This window comes from Mytilus trossulus, chromosome 4 (assembly GCF_036588685.1).
Source record: "Mytilus trossulus isolate FHL-02 chromosome 4, PNRI_Mtr1.1.1.hap1, whole genome shotgun sequence".
NCBI lineage: Eukaryota > Metazoa > Mollusca > Bivalvia > Mytilida > Mytilidae > Mytilus > Mytilus trossulus.
The window spans coordinates 76,267,908-76,281,904 of NC_086376.1; the positions used below are offsets into that span (position 1 = coordinate 76,267,908).

Consider the following 13,997-nt stretch of genomic DNA (forward strand, 5'->3'; position numbering starts at 1 on the left):
ACTAAGTAAAAAAAAAAAGATACACAGTACAACAGTACTCTCATTCAATGAGAGCTAGTTAAAAGCCAGCAATAACAATAAATGAATAAATCATGTTATGCCATTCCTGTTTTATATTTAGTTGATTCATTGTGGTCATTTTTATGATTTAGTTTTTGTTTCTTTAATGTTACAAAAAGTACAAAGAAATACTTTCGGGGATTTTGAAATGATGCCTTATTAGCATAGAATGGATTTTTTAGCCGAATTGTTGACCATAAAATTGACAAACTACAATCTCCATCATTCTTTGCCTTTCAAACATTTATCTTTTTAACGGCAAAAAGCATTCTGTTGAAAAACATTCCCTTTTAATTTTGATCGATAATGATTGTTAATTGTCACAAACAAAGACTCATTTATAAATCTGTGGCTTAAAACTTCCTTTCTTTATTGAAACATGTTTCACACGTCTTGATTTTTTTGACCGAACGAACAATATATAAGGCTTTTCAAACAATCAAACATTCAGCACCATACTGTGTCATCATATCGAAGCGGAACAAGTAAGAATCAAGTAAGTTTCTATTTTTCAAGCTCATTTTCTCCGTCATTTTAGTTTACATTAACTGTATAATGTAAGCTATTGTCAACAAAAGTTATACTTAGTGTTATTGTCGGCAATGCAGTTTTAATACGTAAAACTATAAGCAAATGACAGCATTATTATAAAGAAAGAGCTGTAAGTAATATAAATATTTACTCGTATGGCATACGAGTAAACATTAATTTAATTAAGAGGAAAAATATACTGTCAAAGAAAATTGTAACCAATCAAGACCCAGAAATTAGAGCTGAATATAATAGAGTAAGGAATAAAACAAAATCATCAGTTAATAAACTAAAGAAGAAATTTGAAAAGGGATTATCAGAAAATGCAAAAGCAAACCCAAAAGCAATATGGAGCTACGTAAAATCAAAGTCAAAAACAAGGGAAGGTATAGGCGACCTACACACTGACCCCAACGATACGAAATCTCCAAAAACAGATGACGATAAAGAAAAAGCGGAAATACTTTCAGAATATTTTGCTAGTGTATTTACACAAGAACCAGATGACGAAATCCCTGTACCAAATCCAATAAAAATTGAAAATGAAGTACCTGATCTAATTATCAACAAAGATATGATAATGAAACATTTAAAAAACCTAAAGATTGATAAATCACCAGGTCCTGATAAACTACACCCCAGATTGCTGCGAGAAACAATGGATAGTATAGTTGAACCCTTGAGCTTGATCTTTAACCAATCATTGAAAGAAAAGACAGTACCAAAAGAATGGAAGATTGCACTTGTAAGCGCTATATTTAAAAAAGGAAACAAATCGCAAGCAAAAACTTACCGCCCAGTGAGTCTAACATCAGTTGTATGTAAAATATTGGAGAAAATCATAAGAGAGCATATAATAAAGCATATGAAGCTAAACAGGTTATTCTCAAATAAGCAGTATGGGTTTATCTCTGGGAGATCAACCTCATTGCAATTACTAGAGGTAATTGACATATGGACAGAGGCGATAGACGACGGATATGAGGTAGATTGTGTATATACAGACTTCATGAAAGCATTTGATAAAGTTCCACACAAAAGGCTGCTAAAGAAAATCGAAAATTATGGAATAAAAAACCCAATACTAGATTGGATAAGAGATTTTCTTTCAAATAGACAACAAAGAGTCTCAATAAATGGTGAAGCATCGGAATGGAAGGAAGTAACCTCAGGTATACCACAAGGCTCAGTTCTAGGACCACTCTTGTTTGTACTCTACATCAATGACTTACCGGAAGGACTTAACTCAGATGCTTACTTATTTGCTGATGATACAAAAATTTTTAGAATAATAAAGGAAGACAGAGACCACGAAACATTACAAAAGGATTTAGACAAACTAGAAAAATGGAGTGATACATGGTTACTCAAGTTTTATCCAGAAAAATGTAAACATATAAATATCAGCAAAAAGTCAAAACAAGAGATTGAAAAATATAATCTACTAGGAAAAGAAATAAGCAGATGCAAAGAAGAGAAGGATATAGGGGTAGTCATTGATGAAGAATTATCCTTTGAAAAGCATATATGTGAGAAAGTAAACAAAGCAAATTCAATCTTTGCGGCATTAAGAAGATCTTTCAAAAATCTAAATGCAGAAATCTTTATTCCACTATATAAAACACTTGTAAGAACACATCTAGATTACGCTAGTTCAGTATGGGCACCTTTTAAGAAAAAATATATCGATAAAATTGAAAGTGTACAAAAGAGAGCTACGAAACAAATACCTGGACTTAAAAACCTAAGCTACGAAGAAAGACTAAAGAAATTAAAATTACCAACACTAGCGTACAGAAGAATAAGAGGGGACATGATTGAGACTTATAAGATTATACACAATAAATATGACCCGGAAACTAGTACTTTCCTTAAATTAATGTCGAGTACAGAGAATAGACACAGTACAAGAACAAACAGCATTAAAATCATGCACCAAAGGTTTAATACTAATCTAAGGAAAAATAGCTTTACAGTGAGAATAGCTAAAACCTGGAATAAACTACCAGAAAAAGTGGTTATGGCACCGTCTGTTAATGCCTTTAAAAACAGACTAGACAATCATTGGAAAAATGAGGAACTATATTATTCTGATTACCGCGCAGTTATAACCGGAAGCAGCAGTAACAGTAATAATAATGACCTAATATATGAGTCTGGTGAAGAGGAGCCGTGAGGATCCTGTACCGGAAAACATCTTTAAGTATCTTTAAGTATAATGCAACGACGTTTGTAACGTTCATTTTGATTGGATAACGTCACTTTTTTTACATGGCATCAATTGACAATTGATGCTATGGGACGTACGCGCAAGCGCAGACGACATATGACAGATTTTAATTACGTGTTTTAACGTTGTTTTCTTTCAGTTTCATTAGAATGGAGATAACAGTATTGTATTTTAAGCTCCGACGGCATCAATTGGGGATTTGATGGTCGCAAATACCCGTTTACTGTCTCCGCTAACGCGTCGCCAGTAAACTTAATTTGCGACCATCAAATCCCCAATTGATGCCGTCGGAGCTTAAAATACAATACAGTTATCTCCTAAACATTTATATTACTTACAACTCTTTCTTTATCTTTTTATTTTAAGGACAAACAATGCAGCTGTCAGTGGATAGTTTTGTGATTGCTGTTTCTATTACATAGATCAGAACTTTAATCGTTAATAAAATAACCAGACAGTATAATTGATAAAAATCCTTGTGAATACTAATCAACCATAAATTAACTACTTTAATCTTCTAAATTATGAAATGTTTAGATTCATCATAACAGTATTTTAATAGTTTAACATAGTTTTAGATGTGTCTGTGTCGTACTCACTATCTAGATTCACCATAACAGTATTTTAATAGTTTAACATACGTTTTAGATGTGTCTGTGTCGTACTCACTATCTAGATTCACCATACCAGTATTTTAATAGTTTAACATAGTTTTAGATGTGTCCGTGTCGTACTCACTATCTTTAACGGTATTTTAATAATTTAACATACGTTTTAGATGTGTCTGAGTTGTACTCACTATCGACAAGTTTTCGCAGTCTTAGATCTTTAGATACCAGAATAGTCGTACAGTAAATTTTTTATTTAATCGACTTTTGTTTCTATTCACGATTGTGACATTATGACTAAGTAAGGATTCGCAATACGGGTGATGCATGCATAGTCGTAAACGTTTACCATACGACGCACACGGTCTGGCTCCTTTTGGATTCATCAGATTTGTTACCTTGATCTGTCTTCGTAATTGATTTATTTAGATTTGAACATCGGTAAACTACTGTTTCCTCAATAAGATCACAAGATGGGATTGGATATAAATTATATTTTCGAATTTTGCTTTTTTCAGAAGATAATCTTTAAACTTCTTTATGCAGATTAAACATCTGTCAGTGAGTTCCTCAAATCATGAAAATTTGCAATTTCTTAAATGACTTTGATAGGCATATGAAAATTAAAACTAGTTTTGAAAATATTAATTAATATTTTCCATTTGTTCGATACATAGCAATTATAAATATAACGCTAAAAATCATATTAAAATTGGTAAATGAATAAACATATCTTGGTATATTTTTTTGAAAGAATTGTTTTTGTAAACATTTCATATCATTTGAACGAACAAGCCATTAATACAATGTATGAAGTTTAAAAGATGTAACAGATATTTTGTCAGCAGAATACATGTATGATTAATTTCAAAACGCGTGTATTTTGTAAAGGATTGGGTAAAATTTTAACAAAATTTTCGAGCCTATATGCGAAAATCAAAAAGTTTTATAAATATCTAAAGTTACATACTCTATTTATTCATAAGACATAAGTCTGTCAAATTTCAGTCTTAATAATTTTTATTGTGTCTTAGACATTCGTTTTACGACTGAAAATTATAAATATGCCAAGATAATACATTTTGATATATATTTATAAATTTTACTCCCAAAAATATTTTGTTGCAATATATCATATTTAAATTTGTTAACACGGATAAACAATTATACATGTATGGGTAAAACCTTGGATCATAACTATTTTAATACGTCAATTGTTACATGTTCATGGGGTCATAGTGTACTGGTCTCACCGTCTGTAGTGTTCATATTATATGACCGTATTTCTTATCAGTAAAATTGACATAATTTTGAAGATATTGTAGAACTTTACATTTCTGCAATTTTAAAGGCCAAATGATGGTTCTTCTCTTCCCATACCAGCTACTTTGTAATACATTTTAAACCATTTTCTCAAAATGAAAAATAATATCCAGAATAATTTATGTGTCCAATAGCTACATATTTCAAGTTTTTTTTTTTTTATTATTTATTTATTTTTTCAATAGTCAGGATTTTACATCACCCTTTCAGCACCACCTGACTAAGGTGTTACAGGGTTTCAAATATATAACAACAAAAGGCTATTGTTTTACCATTTACCATGATATAAACAAACTAAAATACAAATTACTTGTTTCAAATCTCTTTCTGTATCTCTGATTCTCTCTGATTCTCTCTCTCTCTCTCTCTCTCTCTCTCTCTCTCTCTCTCTCTCTCTCTCTCTCTCTCTCTCTTCTTTTTCACAATCTTTTTATATAGAAATATCTATAGATAATTAAATAGAAAAAAAAGGTTTACATGTGCTATGCATATATTACATGTCGTTTGCTCTGTTCCATAAATAGGTCAAAAAGATATATATTGAAAACTTTAAGGAATTTTGGTTCTCAATGCTCTTCAACTTCGTACTTTATTTGGCCTTTTCGAGCGTCACTGATGAGTCTTTTGTAGACGAAACGCGCGTCTGGCGTATATACTAAATTGAGTCCTGGTATCTATGATGAGTTTATTGATACAAATATGGTTGTTAGACTACCATTTAGGATAAATAATCAGCATAGGGGCCCAAAGTTTTTCAAGTTCAAAAACGTTGTTGTTTTTTCTTGCTGTATATAACTCTAAGTTATAAAAGTTTTTCAGTCTATTTTTTAATTCAATTGCATTAGGGAGCTTTCCTTCTAGATTGCATTTATAGATGTATTTTTTGGCAAAATTTACAAGAAAATTTTAAAATAAGCTTTCTTCTTCAAAACCAAGAAAAAAGTTCTTTTTGTTAAATTCAATGTTTACATAGAAATTTTTCAGACAAGCACAAAACAAATATAACAAATTTAATGTCACTTGACAATCATATAATAAATGTCTAATAGTTTCACCTTCACATCTACAAAAGGAACATAACTTTGTATCTTTGATTTTAATCTTAAATAAAAATGCATTTGTGGGAATAATCCTATGTAAAAACTTATATTGGAAATTATACAAATATGTATCTCTACAACCTTTCTGAAGTATACAAAAGTATTTCTCAACAAAAAGTTATCATGAGTAAAATTTTCTCAGTATCAGTGTTTTCCCTAATACACTGTTTTACCTCCATAGGGATATTTGATAACAAACTGTAATAGCGCATACAATTATTTGTCTGAATTTTTTGTTTAATCTGATCAAATGTGAAAAAATCTCTCCTTTGATGGTCAAAAATGTAACAGAGGTTTTGCACACAAGCAACTCCCCATCTGTTATGTAATGGTAAATCTTTTGTTTGTACAAAATTCAAGATATCAAGCGAGGGGTATTCCTTGTCCTCAGTTTTAACATGTGGTTTAGATGAGTATAAAGCTTGAAAGACATCCTTCCAAAAAAGGATTGCTGAGTTGGTTTCCAATCTCCAAAAGTTTGAAGTTTTGTAAAGAAAAAGATCTTGCACCTCCAAATTTATTCAATATCAACTTAGGAATATTTTGCCAGTCCCCATTCAAATTTGAAAAAATCGCCTCACCCAACCGACTTTAAGATAAAAGTTGAAAGATTGTAAATGAACCATTTTCAAACCTCCCTCCTTTTTTATCTGCAAGCAGTGTATCACGTTTGATTTTTTCTGTTTTTCCATCCCATATAAAATTAAGGATGATCTGTTGATTTCATTCAACATGGATTGACATATATTAGGTAAATATATAAGCAAATGAATCAATTTTGGAAGTGCAAGAGTCTTAATACCAGTAACCTTTCCAAGTAGGGTTAGCTTCCTATGCTGCCAACTTTTCAACAATTTTGAAATATATATGATTTTTGCTCTGAAATTCAAACTAGGCATACAATCAAGATCTAAAGAGAATTTAATCATAAAACCTTAAAGTTTGAACAGGACCAGCTTTGATTTTTTTCAGGACACAAAACCAGGTCAGAATATCTTTTACTTCCGATCCAAACAACTTTTGTTTTAGTTGTATTTATCTTTAATCCTGAGACTTAATGAAATTGTGACATATTACCATTATTAACGACACAGCTCTTAGCATCTGCATAAAGCACATGAAACCATTTTCAAAATGAAGGACCAAAATTAAAACTAATCAAAGCCTGCTTTAAAAAATCCCATTCTATAGAATCAAAGTTTTTTTTTCAAAATCTACTAGTAATAATCCTTCTATATCATTTTTTTCTAGATAGTGCATTAAATCATATAGAAGTCTAGTGTTCTCTCCTATGAATCTTCCTTTCATAAAGAACTTTTGTGTGTCACTAATAATGGCAAACAGTACCTTTTTTGCTCTACCAGCAAGAACTGCAAATGCTATTTTCATATCTGTGTTCATCAAGCTGATCGGTCATAAGTTACCCATGTATCTCCTATCTATATCTATATAGGAATACAAGTAATTATAATTCTTTGGTAATGAAAATCTGAAAAATGACCCAACTCATATCCAAATTGCAGAGATCTAAAGACAAAAGGACCAATGTCTATCCAAAAAAAATTGAAAAAATCCACTGTAAATCCATCAGATCCAGCATCTGTTTAAAAGCTTTCCCATATTCCCTTTAAGATAAGTTTCCCTCACAAAGAAGTTTTTGTTCTAACACAAAATGATCATAAAAATTTTAAAGATATCAATAATTTGTATAACAGTATATGAGAATTAAAAATTTTATTTTATTCAGAATGCACCAATAAGAAACCGTAGTTTTTCCTTCCATTTATTTACCTAAAACTATTAAATCAGCTGCAATATTATTATATGTATGCCTACAATGCATTAAACAATGGAAATTAACAATGTATATTTATATAAACGATCAAACTTGTAATAAAATAAAATAAATAATGATAGTATTAATCATAAAAATAATGAAAATTTTAGTGGATAATTTTTTTTGGTGTGTTAGAAAATATTATATATAAAGATAATTAAATTTCAGGTGAATTTGTATCTGTCATACAAAAATATGTCCCTCAATTAGTTACCAGCTACTTCAGTTGCTTATCAATATCATCAAACATATCAAATTTCAAACGTCTACCTGCTTCAGTTTTTCCATATACAGCACAGTTAAAGTAGCAAGCGCTATAAAGTTGATCACTATCACGGAGTCTAGTAATCAGTTCCATGTTGGATTTTGTAACATCATCAACTAATCTAAAAGTGCATTGTTTATAGGCATGTTTTTCTTTTCTCTCATAATGCGGTATTTCACTTCAGAGTTGATGAGTTTTACAATAAATGGTCTATGTTCTCCTTGTTTACCTGGTATCCTATGAATAGCTTGGATTTCGTCAGGTCGAATGGTTATCTTCAAAGTGTCTTTAACAATTTTATTTTTAAAGATCTCTATGAAAATTTTATCCTTGTTTTCTGGGAAGTTCATCACTTTTATGTTGAACTTTCTGCTGTCAACCAATTTAGTGACAATTGAGGTCACTATTGTTTCCAAATCATCTTTTCTTACAATGATTTTCAGTGCTTTGTCATAGTCTGTTCGTTTAACAACACCCTCCAGGCTTTCCTTTATACTATCTAAATCATGGTGGAGATTTGACAATTCAATTGTCATATCTGTACTACTATCCATTAAAACATCTGTGTGAGTTCTTTTTGCTGGATTTCCTTTGTCACTACCTTTTTTTAGCTGCCAGCAATGTTTGTACAGTTTGTACATTCTTTTTGTCACCTTTTTTTATCACTGTTGTTAGAGTTTTCACATGGCATTGTTAAAGTAAAAAAGTACTCACAAATCTAATCCCAAAAATACTCCTGACAAGTAAATAGAAGACTAAGTTAACAATGGGCGTTTTGTTGTAGAATATTGCTGAAAACGTCAGTTATGTTTGTTTTATATCTAAATATCTCAACTTAAACAAGTTCTTTTCAAAGTGTTTTTTCTCTCACGAAAATGAAGTTATGTTTGTTATGTTGAGGCCTCATATTGCATTTAAATAACGAAAACAAGGGTCTTATATAAAATATGACCATTTATTGAACACTCGCAACTTTGCAGATTATATTGTTTAATATAAAATAAGGAAACGTGATATGATTGTCAATGAGACAACTATCCAACAGAGTCCACTTTAAACGGATATTAACAGCTATAAATCACCTCGCCGCCTTCAAGATGTAGTATAACAGAGAAAGACTTTTAAAGACAAAATACTAGTGCTTTTCATTAGAGGGTGGGTATCTTTTTGGGAACAAAGTATCCTCGACTGGTTTCTTTATTCAGATGTGGCATATGTATCAACAAAAGTAAGAAAAAACGAGAATTATCTTTTAATATGTGTTCCTCTATATAGATAACGTCTTTTCATTGAATAGTTGAAAGTTTGGGGCTATGGTTATCAGATCTCTCCCACTTCAAATTAAACAAACATTTTACTTTGTCATAATCATAAATGACAACATATGCATCATATAAAAGTATTATTTTAAGATTTGTCCATAAGTGTAATGTTATTTATTTCCTTGTTTGTTTATTTGCTTCTCCTCGAATGAGTTCTTGTTCGTTACGCAGCTTTTCAAATTCCAGTGTTAACGTAGGAACTCGTGATTATAATAATTATTGGTATAAGTTAAGTGGATGTCTCTTGTCTTTGACATGTTTGATAGCTGCGGTACGACTATTATTCGGACTGCTCGATTTTTGTTTTTATCTATTACACGATTGTCTGGAAATTATAAATGAATCCCCTAAAAATATCAATTACAGAATACAATTTAAAAAGTCTATTTATTCTACCGAACTATTTAATTATGTATTTTGAAAATGAATTTTCTCTTTGGCAGAATGAAAATTACAATTTGTCTACTGCTTGCCCTCTGTAGCGCAGTTAGTGCCCAAAGGTATGTAAAAGGAAAAAGTGGATCAAGAGGTTGGGGAGCGAAGGGTGGGGGAAGACGTGGTGGTGGATGGGGAGGTGGAAGTGGCGGTGGATGGGGAGGTGGAAGTGATGGTGGATGGGGAGGTGGAAGTGATGGTGGATGGGGAGGTGGAAGTGGTGGTGGATGGGGAGGTGGACGTGATGGTGGATGGGGAGGTGGAAGTGGTGGTGGATGGGGAGGAAGATCATACGTAGGATCTGGACATGTATATGTTGAAAGACAGCCTTGGTGGTATACCTATGGTGGATCTGGTGGTAGAGGCGGTGGATCTGGTGGTTCTGGTGGTGGATATGGTGGTTACGGAAGTGGTTACGAAGGTGGTTACGGAAGTGGCTACGATGGTTACGGTGGTTACGGGGGTGGTTCCGGAGGAGGAAGTAGCAAGGGTATGTTATTTGTGTTTAAATTAAAAAAAATATAATTATAGCTTCACTTCTATTCAATAAATTATAAGCTGCACCGCTGTGGTTTGTCTATGTGACTTTAACAAATATAAGGATATGTTATTCACTTTTTTACCTTTCCTTTATTGCTTCTTACTGTGAATCATCATAGATTATACTAGAACACACCCGTGATATCGCGGGTCCGTGACTGAATTAAAGTATAGAACTATGCGTATTATCTGATAAAGTCATGCCAATTATAAGATGCACAGTTTTCTCTGCTTTAAAAAGCTTTCTGTTTGAACCCGTCGACCTTGAACTTATCAATTATTGGTAATATTAATTATTTGGAAAACAAAAGTGCCTGGAATGGAGTATTTTCTAATCAACAGCATTGCCATATATTAGTCATTTGATCATTGATTCGCTGTTTTACGTCATGCCGGCTAACAAATTGAAAACTGTACCTATACGCCTTAATTTAAATCCAAATTTTTAGTATTCGTAGTGTCATCTTAGAAAGTCATACTGATTAAAATACTACAATAGGGAACAATGTGACAATGGTTGAATTTAGTAGTGTCAACCCTGTGGTTATGACCCGTGTATATAGCAAAATCCTAAATACACCGTATGGTGGTGCGCCTGTTAGATGCGGAACATACAGATAAGGTAATAGGTAACAGGTGAATATACTATTGGTATCGGTATCGGATTCGACCCGGAACTTGTTAATTATTGGCAATATTATTTATGTGGACTGCAAAAGGGTCTGGAGTGGTGTAATATTTAATCAACACCAATGTCCTATATTAGCTATATATAAAGTTGAATTCTTTGATTTGCCGTTTTTACCTGATGACGGCTGACAAATTGGACCTCGTCATTTTAGTATTATAGATGCTTTCTCAAAAGGAAAATATGAATCAAAGATTTGTTGTCTTCAAAGCTTATTTTTACATAACGCTAGTTACACACAGACGTTCCAGGAAAAGTTTTTATTTCCTTCTGAAATCCGACACACATATATCTAATTAAAACAAAAATATGACATAATGGGTAGTAACATCACTCCAGACTTGTTGATAATGAACTATAATAACATTGTAAGATGCGTTTACATGTTAAACGAATTAAAGGACATATAGATAAAGGTTTATGAGACAACAATCAGACAAAAATATTACTCACAAGTTAACAAAGAATGAAACAGTTTGTCTTTATAAACAATACTGGTTTATTGCTAAAATTTAGAATTTAACATGTTAACACAAGTAGTAAAATTACAGCACAAAGTACTTTTTTCAGTTTACTTTTTTTTTATATTGTAGGATATTAGATACAGATTCTTTCCCACAACGGACAACGGATGATTTTCTTTTAACATTCATTATATTAAATATTGTAGTTGCATTCAATTTATGTTGAATTTTTCTATTCCAATTTTATGGTAATTTCTTAGACTGTAGCACACCTAGATTCAAAAGGCAGAGATTATTTTTTGGGGAAAAGATAAGACTATATTGAGTAGAACTTTATCCACTTTAAGTTTTATTTGTTACCATCAATTACGACTCATCTTATAAGTCCCAAAATATCATTCTTATCAAACCGTCGATGTCCTCTATCACTGCTCATTTGGTTCTTTCAAGTTACAATTCGCCGTTTTAGAATCTAAAGGGTTGTTGGTAATTTCATTGTTCGTACTCAAAATTGAAAATTAAGTCACGTCATTGGTTGAATTCAAATTGTTTGGGACGCTGTAGGTGTAATACCAAAACAAAGACTAATAGGGGGAAAACAATGGTGGTATTACATTGACAATGTAATGGAATTTGATGCGACTGTCATACAAGTGAGAGGTTTAGCTAGCTATAAAACCAGGTTTAATCCACCATTTTCTACATTAGAAAATGCCTGTACCAAGTCAGGAATATGACAGTTGTTATCCATTCGTTTGATGTGTTTGGACTTTTGATTTTGCCTTTTGATTTTGGATTTTCCTTTTGAATTTTCCTCGGAGTTCGGTATTTTTGTGTTTTTACTTTTTACACCTGTAAGCTAAGCACAACTTTTTGATGTACGCTTTTGATAATATGGTTTGTCTTTTGCTATGAAGATATAACCACTAAACTATGGATGGAAGTAGTTGTGGAGCATTTTAGACAGCCTTTCAACGATTATACACATCAAGACATCGACGGGGAAACATACAGTGTTCAGCGATATACTAATGTATATACAATATATTTCAAGCTCTTAATCTTGAATTCATAAAATTTAAGAATAAATTAAACTGAAATAATCAGAGATTTTCTATCAAACTGAAGTCAGCAGATATTTATTCACATACATATATGACATTTATAGGACTAGACTGATTAATTTGATCATATTAAAGAGACGTATGCATACTGAAAATTTTAAACCGAAGAGCCAAAAAAGTGCTCTCTCAAGTGAAAATGCTCTCGACCTTGGCTATCCAAATGACTGATAACATAACCAATTGTCGTCTTACTAGCATCACAAGTCATCATAAAGTGTTTGTTCATATCAGGATACGCTAAGATCAGTGCTGATAATAACGCTTCTCAGACCTAAAGGTAAACGAAACCATTCATAAACACTTTTTTTCTTGTAATGAATGTTGATTTGTATCTTGTTTTTCTCGTCGATTTAAATCTGATGGAAGCCAGCCACTATAAAGATCAAGAGGTGATTATATAGTTGCTTGTGATTTTCTAATGTGTCAAAACACATCCAAGCCGAGTCAATGGAAAAGACATGGGAATCGTATGTTTGTTGAGAAGACGATAATCACAACAAATCTCCATTGCTTGCGCTGATTTTTTCCTTCTCACTAGAACCACAGGAGAATAATACTAATTTTTTGGTGGCTATATAAGCTTATGTCGTTCCATCGCTACGACAAGTCTGGAAATTTCCTCTTCAACAGGCGGTGACTGGTTAAAAACACGGCATTTTTACAGTTTAGAGTCTCGATAATATCTATATGCTGTGATTGTATATTTGGAAATGATTAACTCTAAAAGATTTGTTGCGAAAACATCTCTGTAGGCATTCAAATTGTAAAAATATTTTTGCTTCTGCTTTTGTGTTAAATCAGAATTCTTTAAATCAAAATCAATGTATAATTTTCTATGTGTTATTATCTGTAACTATCAAATGTATGTTAGCATTTGTTGAAGCTATTTCCATTTCTTTACTTGCAGGAAATGTAACTGCTAACTGTGTAGGGTTAACAACCCTAGGGACTGCTTTTCAGTCGTTTGTTTGAACCAAACACTTTACTCATCCGATGTAAACCCTGAATTTCTTGATTGGGTTCTAAAAGAAGTATATATTTCATTTTGAAATTTTCGATGCATGTTTTGGAGGTATAGTTACAGTTGACAAGAACTAGTATAATTTTTTAAAGTGCAGATTTCTTTTTCAGTATCTTTAAAGAATATTGTATCTGTGTCAAAATCTATTTAAATTTTATGATATAACATAAAATCTATTCCTATTATCTTAAGAAAATCTGAAGACCTTCAATAACGTGAACATACTAGTGAAATACATGTCCAGATAAAAAAATAGCTACATAGATATATATTTGATACTATTATTGAAAAGGACGTAAATATAGATGGGGAGGTTACTATAGATGAATGTACTATTGCTATTAACATTATAAAGCTAAATAAATAACCTTGTCTAGACGGTTTGACTTTAGAATTTTATAAGATGTTCTGGAACTCTGGAGGGAATCCATCAAGGATGTCATGTGTTT

At 31.8% G+C, this 13,997-nt stretch overlaps 1 protein-coding gene across 1 annotated transcript; it reads left to right on the forward strand.

The window, feature by feature from the left end:
- Positions 1–442: 442 nt before the first annotated feature.
- On the forward strand, positions 443–11,619 carry LOC134714197 (ctenidin-3-like). Its single transcript, XM_063575440.1, has 3 exons — positions 443–556; positions 9,720–10,201; positions 11,533–11,619. Exons 2-3 carry the CDS (start codon positions 9,721–9,723, stop codon positions 11,538–11,540), a joined length of 489 nt encoding a protein of 162 aa, XP_063431510.1. The 5' UTR covers positions 443–556; position 9,720; the 3' UTR covers positions 11,541–11,619.
- Positions 11,620–13,997: the final 2,378 nt, after the last annotated feature.

What these genes read in the sequence shown, in the direction of transcription:
- LOC134714197 (XM_063575440.1), top strand. Translation starts at nt 9,721, where the DNA reads ATGAAAATTACAATTTGTCTACTGCTTGCCCTCTGTAGCGCAGTTAGT.